The sequence below is a fragment of the Drosophila serrata genome, unplaced genomic scaffold (genome assembly GCF_035046125.1).
Source record: "Drosophila serrata isolate PLE 108 unplaced genomic scaffold, ASM3504612v1 contig_347, whole genome shotgun sequence".
Taxonomy (NCBI): Eukaryota; Metazoa; Arthropoda; class Insecta; order Diptera; family Drosophilidae; genus Drosophila; species Drosophila serrata.
In genome coordinates this window covers 1,565,352-1,580,581 of record NW_028257245.1, presented here as the reverse complement: position 1 = coordinate 1,580,581, position 15,230 = coordinate 1,565,352, and the positions used below count along the sequence as shown (strand labels likewise).

Genomic DNA, 15,230 nt, shown 5'->3' with positions numbered 1-15,230 from the left:
TAAAATATATATAATAAACCAACAAAATCATTTTAAAAGGTAATTAGTTTCAAAAACAATCCAACTAGACCTTTCATGGTCCAGATTTGGTCATACTAATTTTTACCTCTCTGGCAACGCTTCTGGGTTATATAGTTGTCTCGCTCGCTCTGGGTAAAACATATGTTTATCAACAGACGACAGTTTGAGAGCCACTGCCGCTTGGAGCCACACGTGCAAAACAAAAACAAAGTGCCGACTTAAAATTGTATTTTCATTGTTTTTAAATATTTAAAAAAGAAATTACGCAGATTAGCATGGAGGTGGATAATCTGTACACTTCGGTGGCGTGTAATCGCTGCACAGAATGCGCGGATTGGGGCCCAAATGGCCTGATTGCCTATGGAGCCTGCAATGCAGTGGCTGTTATGGACCCAAAGGTAAGTTCTTATTTACATTTCATCAAAAACCACAAATACTATAAATCTTTTGATTATTTTCAGTTTAATGGAAACTCGGCCAAGATTCTGTTTACCTTAGTGGAGCACACAAAGCGAGTAAACACTGTAAAGTGGCTGAACAACGAGAGGCTGCTCTCTGGCGGCGATGATGGAAATGCTGTTCTCTGGAAAGTGGATGACTCTGGTGCCACCAAGCATTTACTTCTCAAAGGCCACACGAGTGGTGTAAATGCTGTGCATGGCGTGCATCGGGCGGACTGCTCGTGGCTCCTGGCCACCGCTGCTGCGGACAGCAGCATCCGGCTCTGGAGCTACCTCGATGGCGTCGCTACTTGTTTCCAAACTATCCAACTTTCGGGCGGCTTCTGCTTTTCTCTGCGCCTCACACTGCTCCCCAGCACCCATAACGTTCTCCTAGCCTTCAGCGGCGATGACGAGAGTGTTTCTTTGTACGCGGAGCAGGTGGAAGCCACAGGTGGTGGCGACTCTCTAAACCGTCAGTTCCATCGTGTTCACAAGCTCAGCGGCCATGAAGATTGGGTCCGAGGACTGGACTTTGTTTACGACGGAGAGGATCTGCTGCTGGCCAGCGGTTCGCAGGATAACTTTATACGCCTCTGGAGGATAGCACCACGCAGCGAGGAGCAAATGCGCGAGAATCGCATAGACCTCCTCCAGATGAGCGAGAGCGAGGCTGAGATCAAGGTGGAGGAGAAGATCCTGCAACTGGGCGAGCAGGCCTGGTATGCGGTGAGTCTGGAATCGGTGCTGTACGGCCACGAGGGATGGGTCTACGGCGTTCAGTGGCATAAGACGAATAACGGAGGTGGGTAAAATGTCTGTAGAAATATTTAAACTATAACTTATTCTCCTGTTTACATTTTAGAACTCCGTCTGCTCTCTGCTTCTATTGACAAAACCCTCATCGTTTGGGCTCCCACCGAGGATGGCGTCTGGTTGGAGCAAGTCCGCGTCGGCGAGGTTGGCGGCAACTCAATGGGCTTCTTTGGCGGCAAGTTCTCCGATGATGGACACTCGATCGTGGGCCACAGTTACCAGGGCGGGTTTCACATCTGGAATCAGGATCGAGATCGTCCTCAGCTCTGGTCCTCCAACGTAATTGTGGGCGGTCACTATGGCGAGGTGAGGGATCTGGCCTGGGAGCATGACGGCGCCTATCTGATGACCGTATCGGCGGATCAGACAACTCGCCTGCACGCTCCTTGGGTCCAGGAATCCGCTGATCCCACTTGGCATGAGCTGGCACGTCCACAAATCCATGGCTACGACATGCAGGCCTTGGCCTTATTGTCTCGCTATAAGTTTGCCAGTGGAGCGGAGGAGAAGATCGTTCGCACATTTCAGGCTCCTGCAAACTTCATTGAAAACTTCCGGAACATCAGCAGGGTGGAGAGCGATGAGGCGGGCGATGCTCTACTGGATTGTAAGTGAAGTGACCTACATTTTGAGTTAATAGTTCACTTAATTCCCTCTGTCAGCTCTACCCAAGGGAGCCTCTGTACCCTCCCTGGGTTTGTCCAACAAGGCTGTATACAAAGTGGACAGTAGTGCGGAGGATACAAGCAAGGGCAAAAACGAGTATCCTGAAAGCTACTTCGTTCCCATAACTCTGGAAACGCCGCCCCAGGAGGAGACCTTGATGCAAAACACACTCTGGCCGGAAATGCAGAAACTGTACGGCCATGGCTACGAGATCTTTGCTCTGGCCGCCACTGCCGATGGCTCTGTCTTGGCCTCAACCTGCAAGGCCAGCAATGCCGAGCATGCTCAGATAATCCTGTGGTGAGTTTAAGAGGAGGGAGGGGATGTGGATAAAAAGTTTACAGCGTTTGTTGACAGGAACCCATCAAACTGGAAACAACTGCAGAAGTTGAGCGGCCACCAGTTGACGGTCACGCAACTCAGCTTCTCTCCAGATGCCCGATTACTTGTCTCCGTGTCGCGCGACCGTCGCTGGTGCCTGTACGAGAAGCAGCAGGATTCCACAGCGAGCTACCAACTGGTGGCTAGCACGGACAAGTCGAACGGAGTGCACACACGCATCATCTGGTCATGCGATTGGTCGCACGACGGACAGTTCTTTGTGACTAGCTCAAGGGATGGCAAGGTAGTGGCATGGCGAAAGGATGAGAATCACGAAATCTCTAAGGAATCCTCCTCCCTGAATGGCTGGCATGCGGCGGCGGTGCTGGAGCTCAAGAATGAGTCAATCACGGCGGTGGCTTTTTCCCATGATTACCTAAACGGAACCGATGACACATATATTGTGGCGTTGGGCACGGAAAGTGGCCTGATAAAGGTATATCAGTTGGTTAAGGGAGAGTGGAAGCTGCTTGTCGATTTGCACAAAGAGTGAGTAGCTATTAAATCATTCATTTTCCTCTATCTAATGGAAACTTTTTAGCCAAGCCCATCATCTCACCGTTCGGAGGCTCCAGTTCCGTCCAGGACAGAAGCTCCTCCAGCTCGCTAGCTGTGGCGAGGATCACCTGGTGCGCATCTACGACATAAAGCTGACAGAAGTTTGACTTTGTCTGCATTAAATTAGCCTTATTAGCTTATTGGCCGTTGAGTTTAATTATGAATCTGTGCAGACTTGGCAGGGAGAGGGTTGGCTTGATCGAGACCCAGACGAGCTAGACGCTATCTAATCTGTTTGTTGCAATTAGGCATGTTCGGGGTTTCCCTTTGCTTCTGTTTTACCCCCCTCCCCGAGATAACAATTTATTGACACCTAATTAGGTGCAAAAAAGAGTTTCGATTCCGGGTATTTAAGTTGGTATATTCCCATTTGTGGCTCACAGTCTTTTGTAACCCATTCGAGATGAAGGCAGCTATAGTTTTGGCACTGATTGGTTCCGTTTTGGCGGCTCCGCCCATCAGGCAGATGCAGAGACCTGACCACGATCAGTACTCACACATATTTGCGCAAGTGCGACCGGCGGGTCAGAAGCCTCAGAACATGGAGTTGCAGTTTCAGTCGCAGGGAGAGGTTACCGCACAGCAGAAGCTGCAAGTCGAGGAGAATCACCAGGTTCAACTGGTGGATGTGCAAATGAGGCCCGTGGAGCAGAAGCCCCAGCATGTGGTTGAGGTTGAGATCAAGCAGCAGCACCCCAACTCTTCTCCCAATCATCTGGTGGAGCTGGAGGTCAAGCCCGTGGAGCACAAGCCCCAGCATGTGGTGGAGGTTGAGATTAAGCAGCAGCACCCCAACTCTTCTCCCAATCATCTGGTGGAACTGGAAGTCAAGCCCGTGGAGCAAAAGCCTCATCATTCCGTTGAGGTGGAGATCAAGCAGCAGCGCCCCAACCCTTCTCCCAATCATCTGGTGGAGCTGGAGGTCAAGCCCGTGGATCACAAGCCCCAGCATGTGGTGGAGGTTGAGATTAAGCAGCAGCACCCCAACTCTTCTCCCAATCATCTGGTGGAACTGGAAGTCAAGCCCGTGGAGCAAAAGCCTCATTCCGTTGAGCTGGAGATCAAGCAGCAGCGCCCCGAACAGCAGAGGCCTCAGCATGTCGAGTTTGAGATCAAGCAGCACCAGGAAGACTCTGCCCAAGGACACCTGGTTTCTCTGGGAGCCAAGCCCGTGGAGCAGAAGCCACAGCATCTTGAGTTCGACATGGCTGTCCAGGAGCCGGTGGACCTACCCCAGCATCTCGAGCTGGAGATCAACCAGAATAATAAGCTCACGATGTCCGGCCCCCAAAACCAACACCTGAACCTCAGCCAGCGCCAATAGAAAGTGGCTGCGAAACACAAAACTATATCCGTATGGGAATAAAAGTGCATTAAATATGTATAATTACAGAAAGTAGCTTTTCACTGGCGCAAGTCATCCCAAGATGCTTGTAAAATGAGAAATAAATAAAAATGGTTAGCCGGGAATGGGAACGGGAACGGGATGCAGTCAGCGAGCACAAGGAGCCGCAGTTTGCAATTTCCGTTTAGCTGCATAGTTTTGGGCCAAGACAGCTATGGCCAAAGCCACGTGACCGGGAGGAATCACGGGATAAAGTGGAGCCGGGGGTGCTGAATTATGGCCTGAGCGTGCCACCTTTTTAACCGCAGCTTGCAATTTCCGTGCTCCAACTGACTTTATGATTGCCATTGGCTTCTGGCTTCGTCTCCTGCTCCTGCTCTTGCTCCTGCTCCAGCGCCATTGTTGTCCAAACTTTTGGAGCGGAGCTCCGGCGCGGAGCTGGCAGTGCGGTTAATTGGCTGGCGGCCATCTTTTGCTGGCACTTTAATTATGTTTTTCGTAGAGTCCGCAACTCCTACTCCCCTGCCACACATAGCTTCTATATCCATCTACTATGTCGTTGAACCACCGCCGAGGAACCGCATAGATAAGCACATAAATCTGCATTGTTCCCGGTTGCCACAATGGGGCAGAGAGTTAACTATTGAATTGCATTTAGGCCACGTCGGAGGTCGATTGTCCTCGCACCTATTCAGAGACAGCCAATATCCCGGCGGGAAGTGCTCTCTGCCGGGTCCCCAATGGCTCAATCGGGATTGTGATTGGGGAAGGGAGTGGAGGAAGGGAGGTTCCTGCGTTCCACGTCTGTGTGTTCACACTGAGTGGCGTCGATGGAAAAAATTGGAACAGAATTCGCGGCTCATGATTGTTTTATTCTTACACCGTAAAGAAATATCTGTATTTATTAAATTTTCAACTGATCCCTGATCATTCGTTATATGTATTCGATGCAGACTTTTCAATGTTTTGAATATAATATACAAGTAAATTAAGTCCTGAAATGATAATTCTTAAATTCTTATTGCTAGGGTTCACATCTGTATTTACTGACTTATAGGACACAAATCAAATAATTTATCAAGAATAAATATTTATTCTCCATGTACATTGCTCGCATTCTTTTTATTTAAAGTCAAATATTGGCAAACAATGCCTGTCCCGTCCATTGCAATGGCGCTACACGCGCTTCCGTTTCCGTTCAGAAAGTTCCACAAAAATCCTATACATTCATGCATTTGTTACCCAAAAAACTTTTGTTGCAAGTTGCATTGTGCTGTGGCATGATTCCGCACTCTTTATTTATTTTCTTAGCCCCCGCCGCCATTTGTTATTGTTGCAACAATTTTGCATTTTGCGGAAAAAGTTTAAGTTTCAATTGCAGCGAGAACGTGCCCAAGAGTTGCTGACAGCCACTGTTGCTGGTGCTGGAAACTGAAGCCATTCTGGCCATAACATGTGTAAACATATTCCCCCGATCCAGTATCCCAGCAACGCAGGATCCCAGGCTCCCAGCTTCCCAGTCCAGCCTTTCAGCATCCCATAGTCAGCTTGCTACGCGAAGCAAACAGACATTCGTTTGCATGTGTGTCAGTAGTGGATTTCGCTTTGGCTGCGCTTTCTGTTTGCCTGCCATAGTTTTTTTTTCACTTGTTTGACTTGACGTTCAATCTTCCCTATACTGTGGAAAAAATTGATCAAGGATTATAAAACAACGACAATTTCAAAGGAAATGGAACTGAATTGTGGTTTTCCCTCCTTTATTAGATTAATGAATGTCTTATGCATTTGGTTAACTATGTTATTTACCCTTATGAACATTTTTTAAAGTACAAAATGTAGGTAACAAATTCGTATTGAACTTTCCAGTGTCTTTTCTACAGCCAATTTAAGCGTCAAAGTCGTACCGCAGAGGAGGTCGAATGGAATGGCTTGTTGATACAACTCTCGTGCTGGTCATCGTCTTCTGAAAAATCCCTAAAGCAAAAGCAAATTAATTATTCCAGTGGTGCAGCGTATGCCAGTCCATAGCCATATATATTTTTGCTCGCTTTTCGCTGTCACACACCCCCATGCATACATATGTATGTACATATATCCACGCATATGTTTCGCTCGTATTTCCGTTTTGACTGCGGCAGCAACAATGGCGCACGGTCCATGATTTGTGCATTTCCGCTTTTTGGCAGCACGCACACGCAAACCGGAAGCTGCCATAGCTGAAACCGAAGCTGGGGCTGGGGCTACGAATGGAAACTGGAGCTGCGACAAAAGCCAATTGATGCGCATTGAACATGCTGGCCTAGTTCGAGATGAGTGGCCAGTGGGTACCAGTTAAATCGCAATTGCCAATTGATTAAGCAACGAGTGTAGTCCAGCTTTTTGGCGCATTTGGCGTAACAAGCAAAAGTTCGAAATCGAAAACTTTCAGACTGCTAAGCCAGCCCAAAGCTGAAGTTCAAAGTTTTTCAATTACCTGACCGCGCTCTGTCTCAGTCTCCGGTCTCCAGTCTCCAGTTTCGTGTTTCCAGGATACCCAAATCCTTGCCAGATCCCGAAACAAATTTCTGGCTAGCATAGTTTTGTTTGCTTGGGAAAAAGGGAAAGTTTAACACAAGACAAGAGTAAAAAGTAGACGGAAAGCGGAGTAAAAATGCGCAAGAGAGTTGCGGATTTTGATTATAAATATTGTAATGCGAACTTCGGGCCAGGTCCATTTAGCGGCTCAATTTAGTGGGTGGCATCGGCCTCAGCTTGATTCCGTTTTCATTTGTGTCTGCCAAGCCTTTGAAAGTTGGTAAACCTTAATTGTTTTCCAATTAGTTGCGCTGTAAAAAGTTTGAAGTTCATTTAGCTCCTGCCACATGCCCGCTCCCTGACGCCTTATCTCCTCTTTGCTCTTCATTGCTTTTTTGCTCCTGTTTTCTCGCAGTCAACGTGGCGTATGATGAATTTTTAATTACGTGTGCTGCAAGCAAATCAGACACAAACAAAAAAAGAACCAGAAGGGAGCCAAAAAAATTGGTAACAACTGTTTGCCACTTGCAAATTGTAGCTGACGAAAAAAGAAGTAATAAAAAATATCGAGGATTTTTTGCTGAAAACTCTAAAGCCAAACGAATGGTTTTCCCAGACATTCGGTAGGTGCAACAACATGGAGGCGTTGTGTCCATAAATTGGCAGCATAAAAGAGGAAAAAGACTGCTTTTTGGGCCAGCATAATTACACAGTTGGTTCAGATCGTTTAGGCCACTGCACTTGACAGTGAAACCGTGCTTCCTATTTGAATTTCCCGGGTTCTTAAGGGATTAACTCCTGACTGATTTATGCAGCGATGCTTAACCACCTTTAAGCTTTAAGCCCACTTAAATCCGGCCATTATTCTGTAGCTGCAGTGGTAGTTGTATTTGTATTTGTATTTTCATTTGCATTTGCATTTGTCTTTGCTCAGCTCAAACCGAAAACAATTTAATTGTTTTAAGCGCGAATCGCTTTTGGCCATTTTCGACACTCCTGATTGCAGTTGTAAAAAATGTTTGCCAAAAAAGGGGAAAAACACTAAAAATGAAAGAGCAAACGGTGTATTGTGTTCTGTCAACAGTGCAGCAGGAGCAGGAGCAGCATCATCACCTCTGGGAAACGTAACCACCGGACTCCGGCACCAGCCGCAGGGAAATGGCCCGAATGCAAAAGCCATCGGACATTTTTCCAGCATTTACGATTTCCCTTATTGCTTGCGCTTTCATTTCGTTTCGGACACTTTTCCAGCCGCCTGACAATTTCATGTTTTTTATCAATTCGCGTTGGACTTCTGTAAATGCATTGCATTTATAACTTTTATTTCGCTGTGGAATTATATATATTATTTGCGGATACGGACCTCCTGCTAATGGTTTTTTTTAAACATCAATTGTGTGAAGTTTAAAGGTTTGAAGGCTGAATATGATAAAACTTTTAGTTCTTAAGAATACATATTAATTAATCAAAATTACTTTAATTTTGCTGTGGAATTATAAATATTATTTTGATTTTCTTAAAGATCAATGTGTGATGTTTAAATGGTTTAAGGCTAAAATAAGAAACATTCTAGTTCTTGATAATACATAATAATTAATAAAAATGTAAGCCCAGCTGAAAGGCAGCTTAAACTCTTTCAGCCATTTACAAATATTTATATTTTTTTAATTAATTAAAGTTGTCACTTTAAATCACTTTATAAAGGTTTATTTATAGCTATACGCGAATGCTCTTGCTAAGGGTACTTTGACTGCCTGAAACCTAAATTTATTTCAATTTGTTTTCAAACATAAATGTTTAATTTTACCTATTCATTAAATCGCACATAAATAAAATTATTCGAGATTAATTACTATAAATAACAGAAAGATATATTGTAAATATTATACATACTTACTTATTGATGCATAATGAGAGCAAAAACTCCTCGGTTTGTGGCCCTCAAAACGAACTTGGTCCTCGGTTGGATTCATTTCAGTTCATTTTCCCACAGCTGTCAGGATTCTTCCTGGACTCTTTTTTTTGCATTTTTTCTGATGTATGTTGAATGGTCGCAACTGTTGGGCGTTAAAGTTAATTTGTTTACGCTGATGCTTCAATAAAAAAATACGGTTTTTGTGACTTTATCATCAAGGGCTGCGAATAGATTTGTCAGAGTAAAAACAAATTTTCGCCATATCGTGCGGATTTATAAATTCAATATGCTGTTGAGTGCGATTAAGGGAAAAGCCACTCCCCTGCGTTGACGTCCATTGATGTGGTTAGCACTGCTCGCTCCTGTTCTCTTCTCGCTGCCAAATGGGGGACAAAGGAAAATCGGGTTAAGCTGAGAAAATCAACTTTGACTTAACAACATTAAAAGCGCACTGCTTTAAAGGCCTTTAAGTTAATTTCCAGAGGCAACTCCCCGACAGTCCCCGCTCCGGCTGAAAAGATGATAAATTTTTATGCCGAACGACTCTGAAGGCAAGTTTATAAGTATGCCTGTGTGTGTTTGTGTGTGTTGTGAGGCTCGAGGATAGGAAACTTTGGAGCAACACAGCCGCAACTTTAGCGGCGACATTTCCTCCGGGCATTGCCGCAAATTATGCGGTCGGGGACGCCATTGCCACCAGGACGAAGGAGGGCACAGCCGGAGACACTTAACGAAATGTATTCGAGTTTGGCCATCATTAAAGTGATTAATTGGCAATGATTATCGCCAGCATTTTGCTGTAATGTTTATTTAAGTGAATCTTGAGTAATCATTACTTGATTAATTTTCAATTTTATGTTTGTTCGTGACTGGAAGAGTCATTTTATGGAGTTGCTAAAAATTAGGTAATGAGTTTTGAGAACCATGTAATGAGTTAATTTTAAAAAGTTTAATGTATGCAAAAATTGTTCAATGAAAGCATAAAGCTCAGTTATCATTTGTGTTAATAAATATTTTTATAGTGCGAATTAACTTTAAATAACACTTTAAAACTTTTCAAAGACCAGTATTGGACTTTTGTATAGGAATGTATAGTTTTTCAGTAAATACGATGCAATAAGAACATCAAGAGAGATTTTCTTAGTTTAAAGACAAGTCTTGTTAAAATGTTTATTTGACATTATGTAGCTAAAACGAATGTTAACTGTATTATTAACAAAATTTGTCAAATTTTTCTCGTTAATAATTTTAAGAAGAAGCGTTATAGAACACTATTGGTTTCGCAAAGAATTAAAGTCGACAGAAAAAGTCCTACATAAAACATAAATATATCATATAATATATAAATCTAAAAAATGAATTTAATTTAAGTATATATGAAGTTGAAATATGTAAATTTATATTTAAAGTATCTACAATAATACACTTTTGTTATTGTACATCTTTTTCAATAGTTAGATATAACAAACAGTAAATCATTTTTTCAAGCATATGTATGTACATATATCAGAAAACTATTCCATGTAGTATCTGCATATATATAACTATGTATAGAGTATTTATATAATTATATTTTATTTACAGTTTTTGGGAATCTTTCAAAGCTCATCCTTAGTATCTCCTTATCATTTATTCTGTTTATAACCACCTTACAGATACAATCCTTTGGGAATTCCAGTGGAAATTAAGCACCAAATACTTTGATAGCGAGACGGCCCCATGTGTGCTTTGGACCTTTTATTTACTAATTAATTATAATAATATGATATTATTTTTATTAAAATGAGGTTGACTCACACAATAAATTCAAATACATGTTCTTTGGATTATTTTTGTATTACTTAATGCAGCTTAAACTTCTTATTTTTCTCTGTGCCTGGCAAGTGCAAACTGGCAAGTGGCAGCACCTGCTGCTGTCAGTTCGGATGGGATGCCTCGGAACTCATCTCGCCACCACCCCCGGAAACCCGGAAACCCGGAACCAACCCCATGGATCTCCAGCTCCCTTCTGCTTCCCTTAGCTTCCCCTAGCTCCTCTATCTTCCCCTGGTTTCTCAGAGTGAGCGATGGCTGTTTGAACAGTGTCGACTGTCATATTACACGCTGCGCGTAATTTGTATAAAGCCATGCCGTTCTGTACTTGTACTTGTGCCCGTGCCCGTGTCCGTGTCCGTGCTCATGCCGTTTAATTTATGCATCCATCAATTGCATGAGTGGCGCTAATTGATATTACTGGGTGAGCAGGGCGAAGTGAGTGAGAAATTGTTTACCAACAGCATTAAATTTGGCTTTTGGCCATTTATTTGCAACATAAATTGCAATAATGCACAATTGTTATAGTAATGCGATTTTGCCCAATTTATGAGGGAGAACTTCGACCCAACATAGACTCGGTCCATTAGCAAGCACTTGCAACTTGCAACTTGCAGTATTGATTTTTTCCTCCCTCCGCCCTTTGCATTGCGTGGCCGATGTCAGAGTTCAAATTATGAGTTCATCGCAAGTCGCGGGCACAAAGCAACACTTGCCAACAAAGCTCGGATACACTCAGCGTCAGACAACGGCAGCAGTGCCAGCAACTACAGACAACTCGAGTGTCATTGTCTGAATATGTGTTTGATGGCTGGGTGTGTGTATGTGTGTGGGAGTGGGGTGTAGGGGGTGTTATGTGGGTGGGGGGTCATTTTTGCCGCCTATTTTGCTTTGCCTTGGACAAATGCCTGCCAGTGCTGGGACAATGCCAATGCACTCCTCACTATTATTTCCCTCAGCAGTCACGTCACTGGAAAAACAATGACAAACAATTGCGATTGCACAAGAGAATCGGAGTATTTTTAGTTAAATTGTTAAAACAATGCCCTGTCAATGAAAGGAAATAATTACTTTAATGAAAGTGAAAACATGTTTAATTGTTGAAAAGGCTAAAGGTACTTAATAATATTATGCTAGAATAGTTGTGATTTCTTTAAGTAGTTTAATTATGTAGGAAAAACTATGTAATTTTATATTTAAAAATATTAATATATTATAATTCATGACAATGATTCTAAAAGATTCAAATTGTTTAGTTAATATAATATAATATCAAATATTATTATAAATAATATTTCTTGGACTTTAAAATAGTCAAAAAATCTAAAGCTAAGCTTTTAAGCTTTTAACCTTATAATAAAATATGTCAGGCTTAAAAAAGTGACTTACTTCAAGCATTTCCCTTAGCAATGTCGTGATTTCGATGCCATCACAGCCAGCTGCTCGGGTGACACCTCTCCTCAGGGGCCTGGGGATCAACTGGGACTTACCCACACGTGGAGAGGCAGTTGGACGGTCTCGAGAGCACCAGCTAGTTGACCATAAACTAGCTTTGCCTGGGTGCTGACCTCGTCCTCGGTTTGACTGCCGCTGTCAAATGTCAACGGAATGGGCTTGAGCTCCAGGAGGAGTGTCCCTTCAGTCAGAGTATTTGCTTTTGTTATTCCACCTGCAGATGCATCCACCTTGTTGTCTGTTTGCTGCTTCTTCTGCCCCTGTTCCTGCTCCTGCTTCTGATGATGACGTTGAACAATGTGGAGGAGTTGGAATCTGGCTTAGCCGGGTCTGAGCTACGGGAGATTGAAGATTGGTTGGGAGCCGAAAGCCTAGAGTGCCTGGCCGTGTTAATGACAGCGGAAGTGCACTTTATTTAATTAATATGTTATAATTATAAAGTGCTTATGTCTGCTCATGTGCATGAAGTGGACCGGGGACGGAGAACTGCATTCGTATTAAGGGTTAAAAATGTCAGAAAGTGCAGCAATTTCACTAAGCAAATAAAAAGTGCGAGGTAAATGGGAATGTAAATATAAATACAACTACAGGATGGGAAATAATTGAAAAGGCTTTGCGGAGTGCACTCATGACAGAGAGAGATGCCTCGGGTGGAACTTTAATTAATAACATTAAAGTTAATAAATATGAAATTTTTGTAAAATAAAGTTTGAGTGGCTATTAAGGAAAAAAAGTTTTCAGTTCTTTCTTTAAAAAGCTTCATTTCTGCAGAACTAAATCTTTCTTTGCCTTAGTTTATACTTTGTAATTAAAATAATATCATCACGAAGTTGTATTTTATTTATACTTTGCTGAATCGAACAACTTTCCTTCTATAGCAGCCTTAGCTTTGTAAACTTTGAATATAAAGTTAATCATCAAAATCATTTTAAAACTTCCAATTAAGTAAAAGAACAAATAAAGTTTAATTGACGTGAACCTAGTTGCTGCGATGTTTAAACACATTTAACCCAGGAACTAAACTGAGCTTTATTAGCGCTGTGAATTGATTATGATTTTAATAATATATAGTTACTTTAAAGTGGCCCCCTATCAATGCGCCCTAATTGCCGCTCTTCAGATTGCTACAGAGTTGACTTTTGTGTGGCAATAATAACGAAATTAATTAGGTGGCATATCAAGCAGGAGGCTCCAGTTAACATTAGGAACTCTGCCATATGCGGCGTAAAATGTCAATTATTTCAATTAAACAGGCTTCTCCGTTGCCGAGGTTGGTTGCGTTGCCCCTGGCAGCGGCAATCACCACAGGCCTCCGCATTAACATCAATTTCAATGCACTTAATACCAATATTGTGGAAAGACCCCACTATTTTGTGCTGATGCCATGTCAAAGCCATTAAAAGTTCGACGGTTCTAGCTCTAATAACCAATTAAAGTGCAAAAATAAACATTAATTATGCGCTCAGCCTCAAAATATGTGGCAACTTTGGTGCCATTTACATTGTTGCTAGCTGGAACTTTCTAACTGCACTTTATTCTAGCCATATATAGTAGTGCCATCTACAGATGGCCAAAAGCAGCGGGCGGCGCCTGCTACCATTTTAAAGTTTGGCCGAATTTAGACACATTGTTGCATTCATTCCTCGGCATACCAAGTCTGTGCGAATATGTGGAGTGGCATAAGTAATCAAGCAGCCGGAAAAGTGGCAAATGTGAAGTATTTGCTGGCGAATGTTTTGGCCATGCTAAGTCCATCCTATATTCCCTCCCTTCGCAAAGTCGCTGTGAAATTTATGTGCATGATTTGCATAAGCTGGCCCTCGAGGCCCTTAAATAACTGCATTTTAATATAGCTTATATATCTGAATATATATGCACTGGGCAAGAGGATTCTTCGAGGTTGAAGAGGCTTTCCTTTTTTATTTCATTTATTGATTCACCTTAAGACAATTCATATGGTGCCCAGAAAGTGTCTCGATTTTATTTCAATTCATATTTTTTGAAGTTGCTAAAATATAGAGATCTAAAAAATCGAAAATATATAATTAATAAAGGCTTACCTTAAAGGCATTGAAATATTTTCAGGAAAATTTTTCATTTTAAGATTAAAAGATTTATTATGTGTACAGCTATATAAAGCAAAATTGTATACTTATTAAAGGTTCACTCTAAAGTGTTGGCTATATGAGGTCATCTCTATATTAAAATATGAATATCTTTTGAACTTCAAGTTTACCTTAAGAAAATTTCTTCTCGATTTTATTGCATTCAATTCCATTTTCAATAAATGTCCTAGGGGTTTGCTCTATTTTCCGATTGCTTTAAAGGCTTTATATATATATATTAGGAACTCTCCTCTTGAAAATAAATATAATTTGGAAACTTCCAGTTATTATTTCAGTGCAAGCATTTGTCTTTCCACCTGAACAGTCCTTCATCTATGAGTAGAACTAGCACTTTGCTTGCACTGCCTGCTTAAGTGTCACTCCAAAAATTGAACTCAAGACCGGGACGAGCATCTATTGGCCTCTTCACAACAAGATGCAATTATTGCAAGGCCGGCAGCTGCCTTACCTCCTTACCTTTGGCAAACTAAAAATAAGTGCTTTTGAGCAGTAGTAGTTTTTAGCAAAAGTCCGAGCACGACTAACTTTTCGCTGGCAAAGTTAAACAGCAGCAGCAGCAGCTGAATAAATTGTCAAGGCTGTCCCATCAAAGATACCAAAGAGAGTGGGCGGAGGCTATGGCCTCCAGCGACTTGCCGAATAAAAGTTAGCCAAAAACGATGAGTTCTCCAAAGTACAAATAAGCAGAGCTCAGCACAGGCATCCATCCGGGGCGAGTGTCGTATTATTATTAACTTCGTTACGAGTATATTCAATCGCTTATTTGCGATATTCATTGCCGGCATCCTGTTGACGTCATGGCAAAATGGAGGGTGCCAAGGATGTATCTGTTTCACTTAGGGGGAAATGACTAAGATGTATGTTGAAAATAAGTTTATGCTGAACACTTAATTTTTGGAATGAAAATAGGGAAAGAAATTACAAGAGGATCCTTTGATGTTATTATTCCTTTATTACAACCTGAATACTAAAGACAATTAATTGGACTTAAATTGGGAACAAAAGCTGCTGAATTGTATTAAGAGGCCAATCTGCTCGGCAAGCTTATTCCATTATATATAGTAAAAAGAACACATCCTGTCGATCCTGTCTGTCAGGTGTCTGTTTAATTGTTGACAACAGCTGCCAGGCTTGTGGTTAATTAGCCGGCCATATGATTAATCAATCAGCCGGGGAACTCG

General features: G+C 42.3%; 2 protein-coding genes across 4 annotated transcripts; both read left to right on the top strand.

Moving 5' to 3' along the window:
* The first annotated feature begins 106 nt into the window (after positions 1 to 106).
* Elp2 (elongator complex protein 2) lies at positions 107 to 3,022 on the top strand. Of its 2 annotated transcripts, XM_020959413.2 has the most exons (7): positions 107 to 231; positions 291 to 419; positions 483 to 1,266; positions 1,327 to 1,884; positions 1,940 to 2,243; positions 2,301 to 2,813; positions 2,866 to 3,022. In XM_020959413.2, exons 1-7 carry the CDS (start codon positions 163 to 165, stop codon positions 2,987 to 2,989), a joined length of 2,481 nt encoding a protein of 826 aa, XP_020815072.2. In that variant the 5' UTR covers positions 107 to 162; the 3' UTR covers positions 2,990 to 3,022. The 2 variants fall into 2 exon arrangements, with proteins under 2 accessions (XP_020815072.2, XP_020815071.2); XM_020959412.2 differs by having other exon boundaries at positions 172 to 419.
* Positions 3,023 to 3,140: 118 nt separating this feature from the next.
* LOC110189638 (uncharacterized) lies at positions 3,141 to 4,278 on the top strand. Of its 2 annotated transcripts, XM_086838179.1 has the most exons (2): positions 3,202 to 3,747; positions 3,937 to 4,278. In XM_086838179.1, exons 1-2 carry the CDS (start codon positions 3,286 to 3,288, stop codon positions 4,204 to 4,206), a joined length of 732 nt encoding a protein of 243 aa, XP_086694305.1. In that variant the 5' UTR covers positions 3,202 to 3,285; the 3' UTR covers positions 4,207 to 4,278. The 2 variants fall into 2 exon arrangements, with proteins under 2 accessions (XP_020815442.2, XP_086694305.1); XM_020959783.2 differs by having other exon boundaries at positions 3,141 to 4,278.
* The last annotated feature ends 10,952 nt before the right edge of the window (positions 4,279 to 15,230 follow it).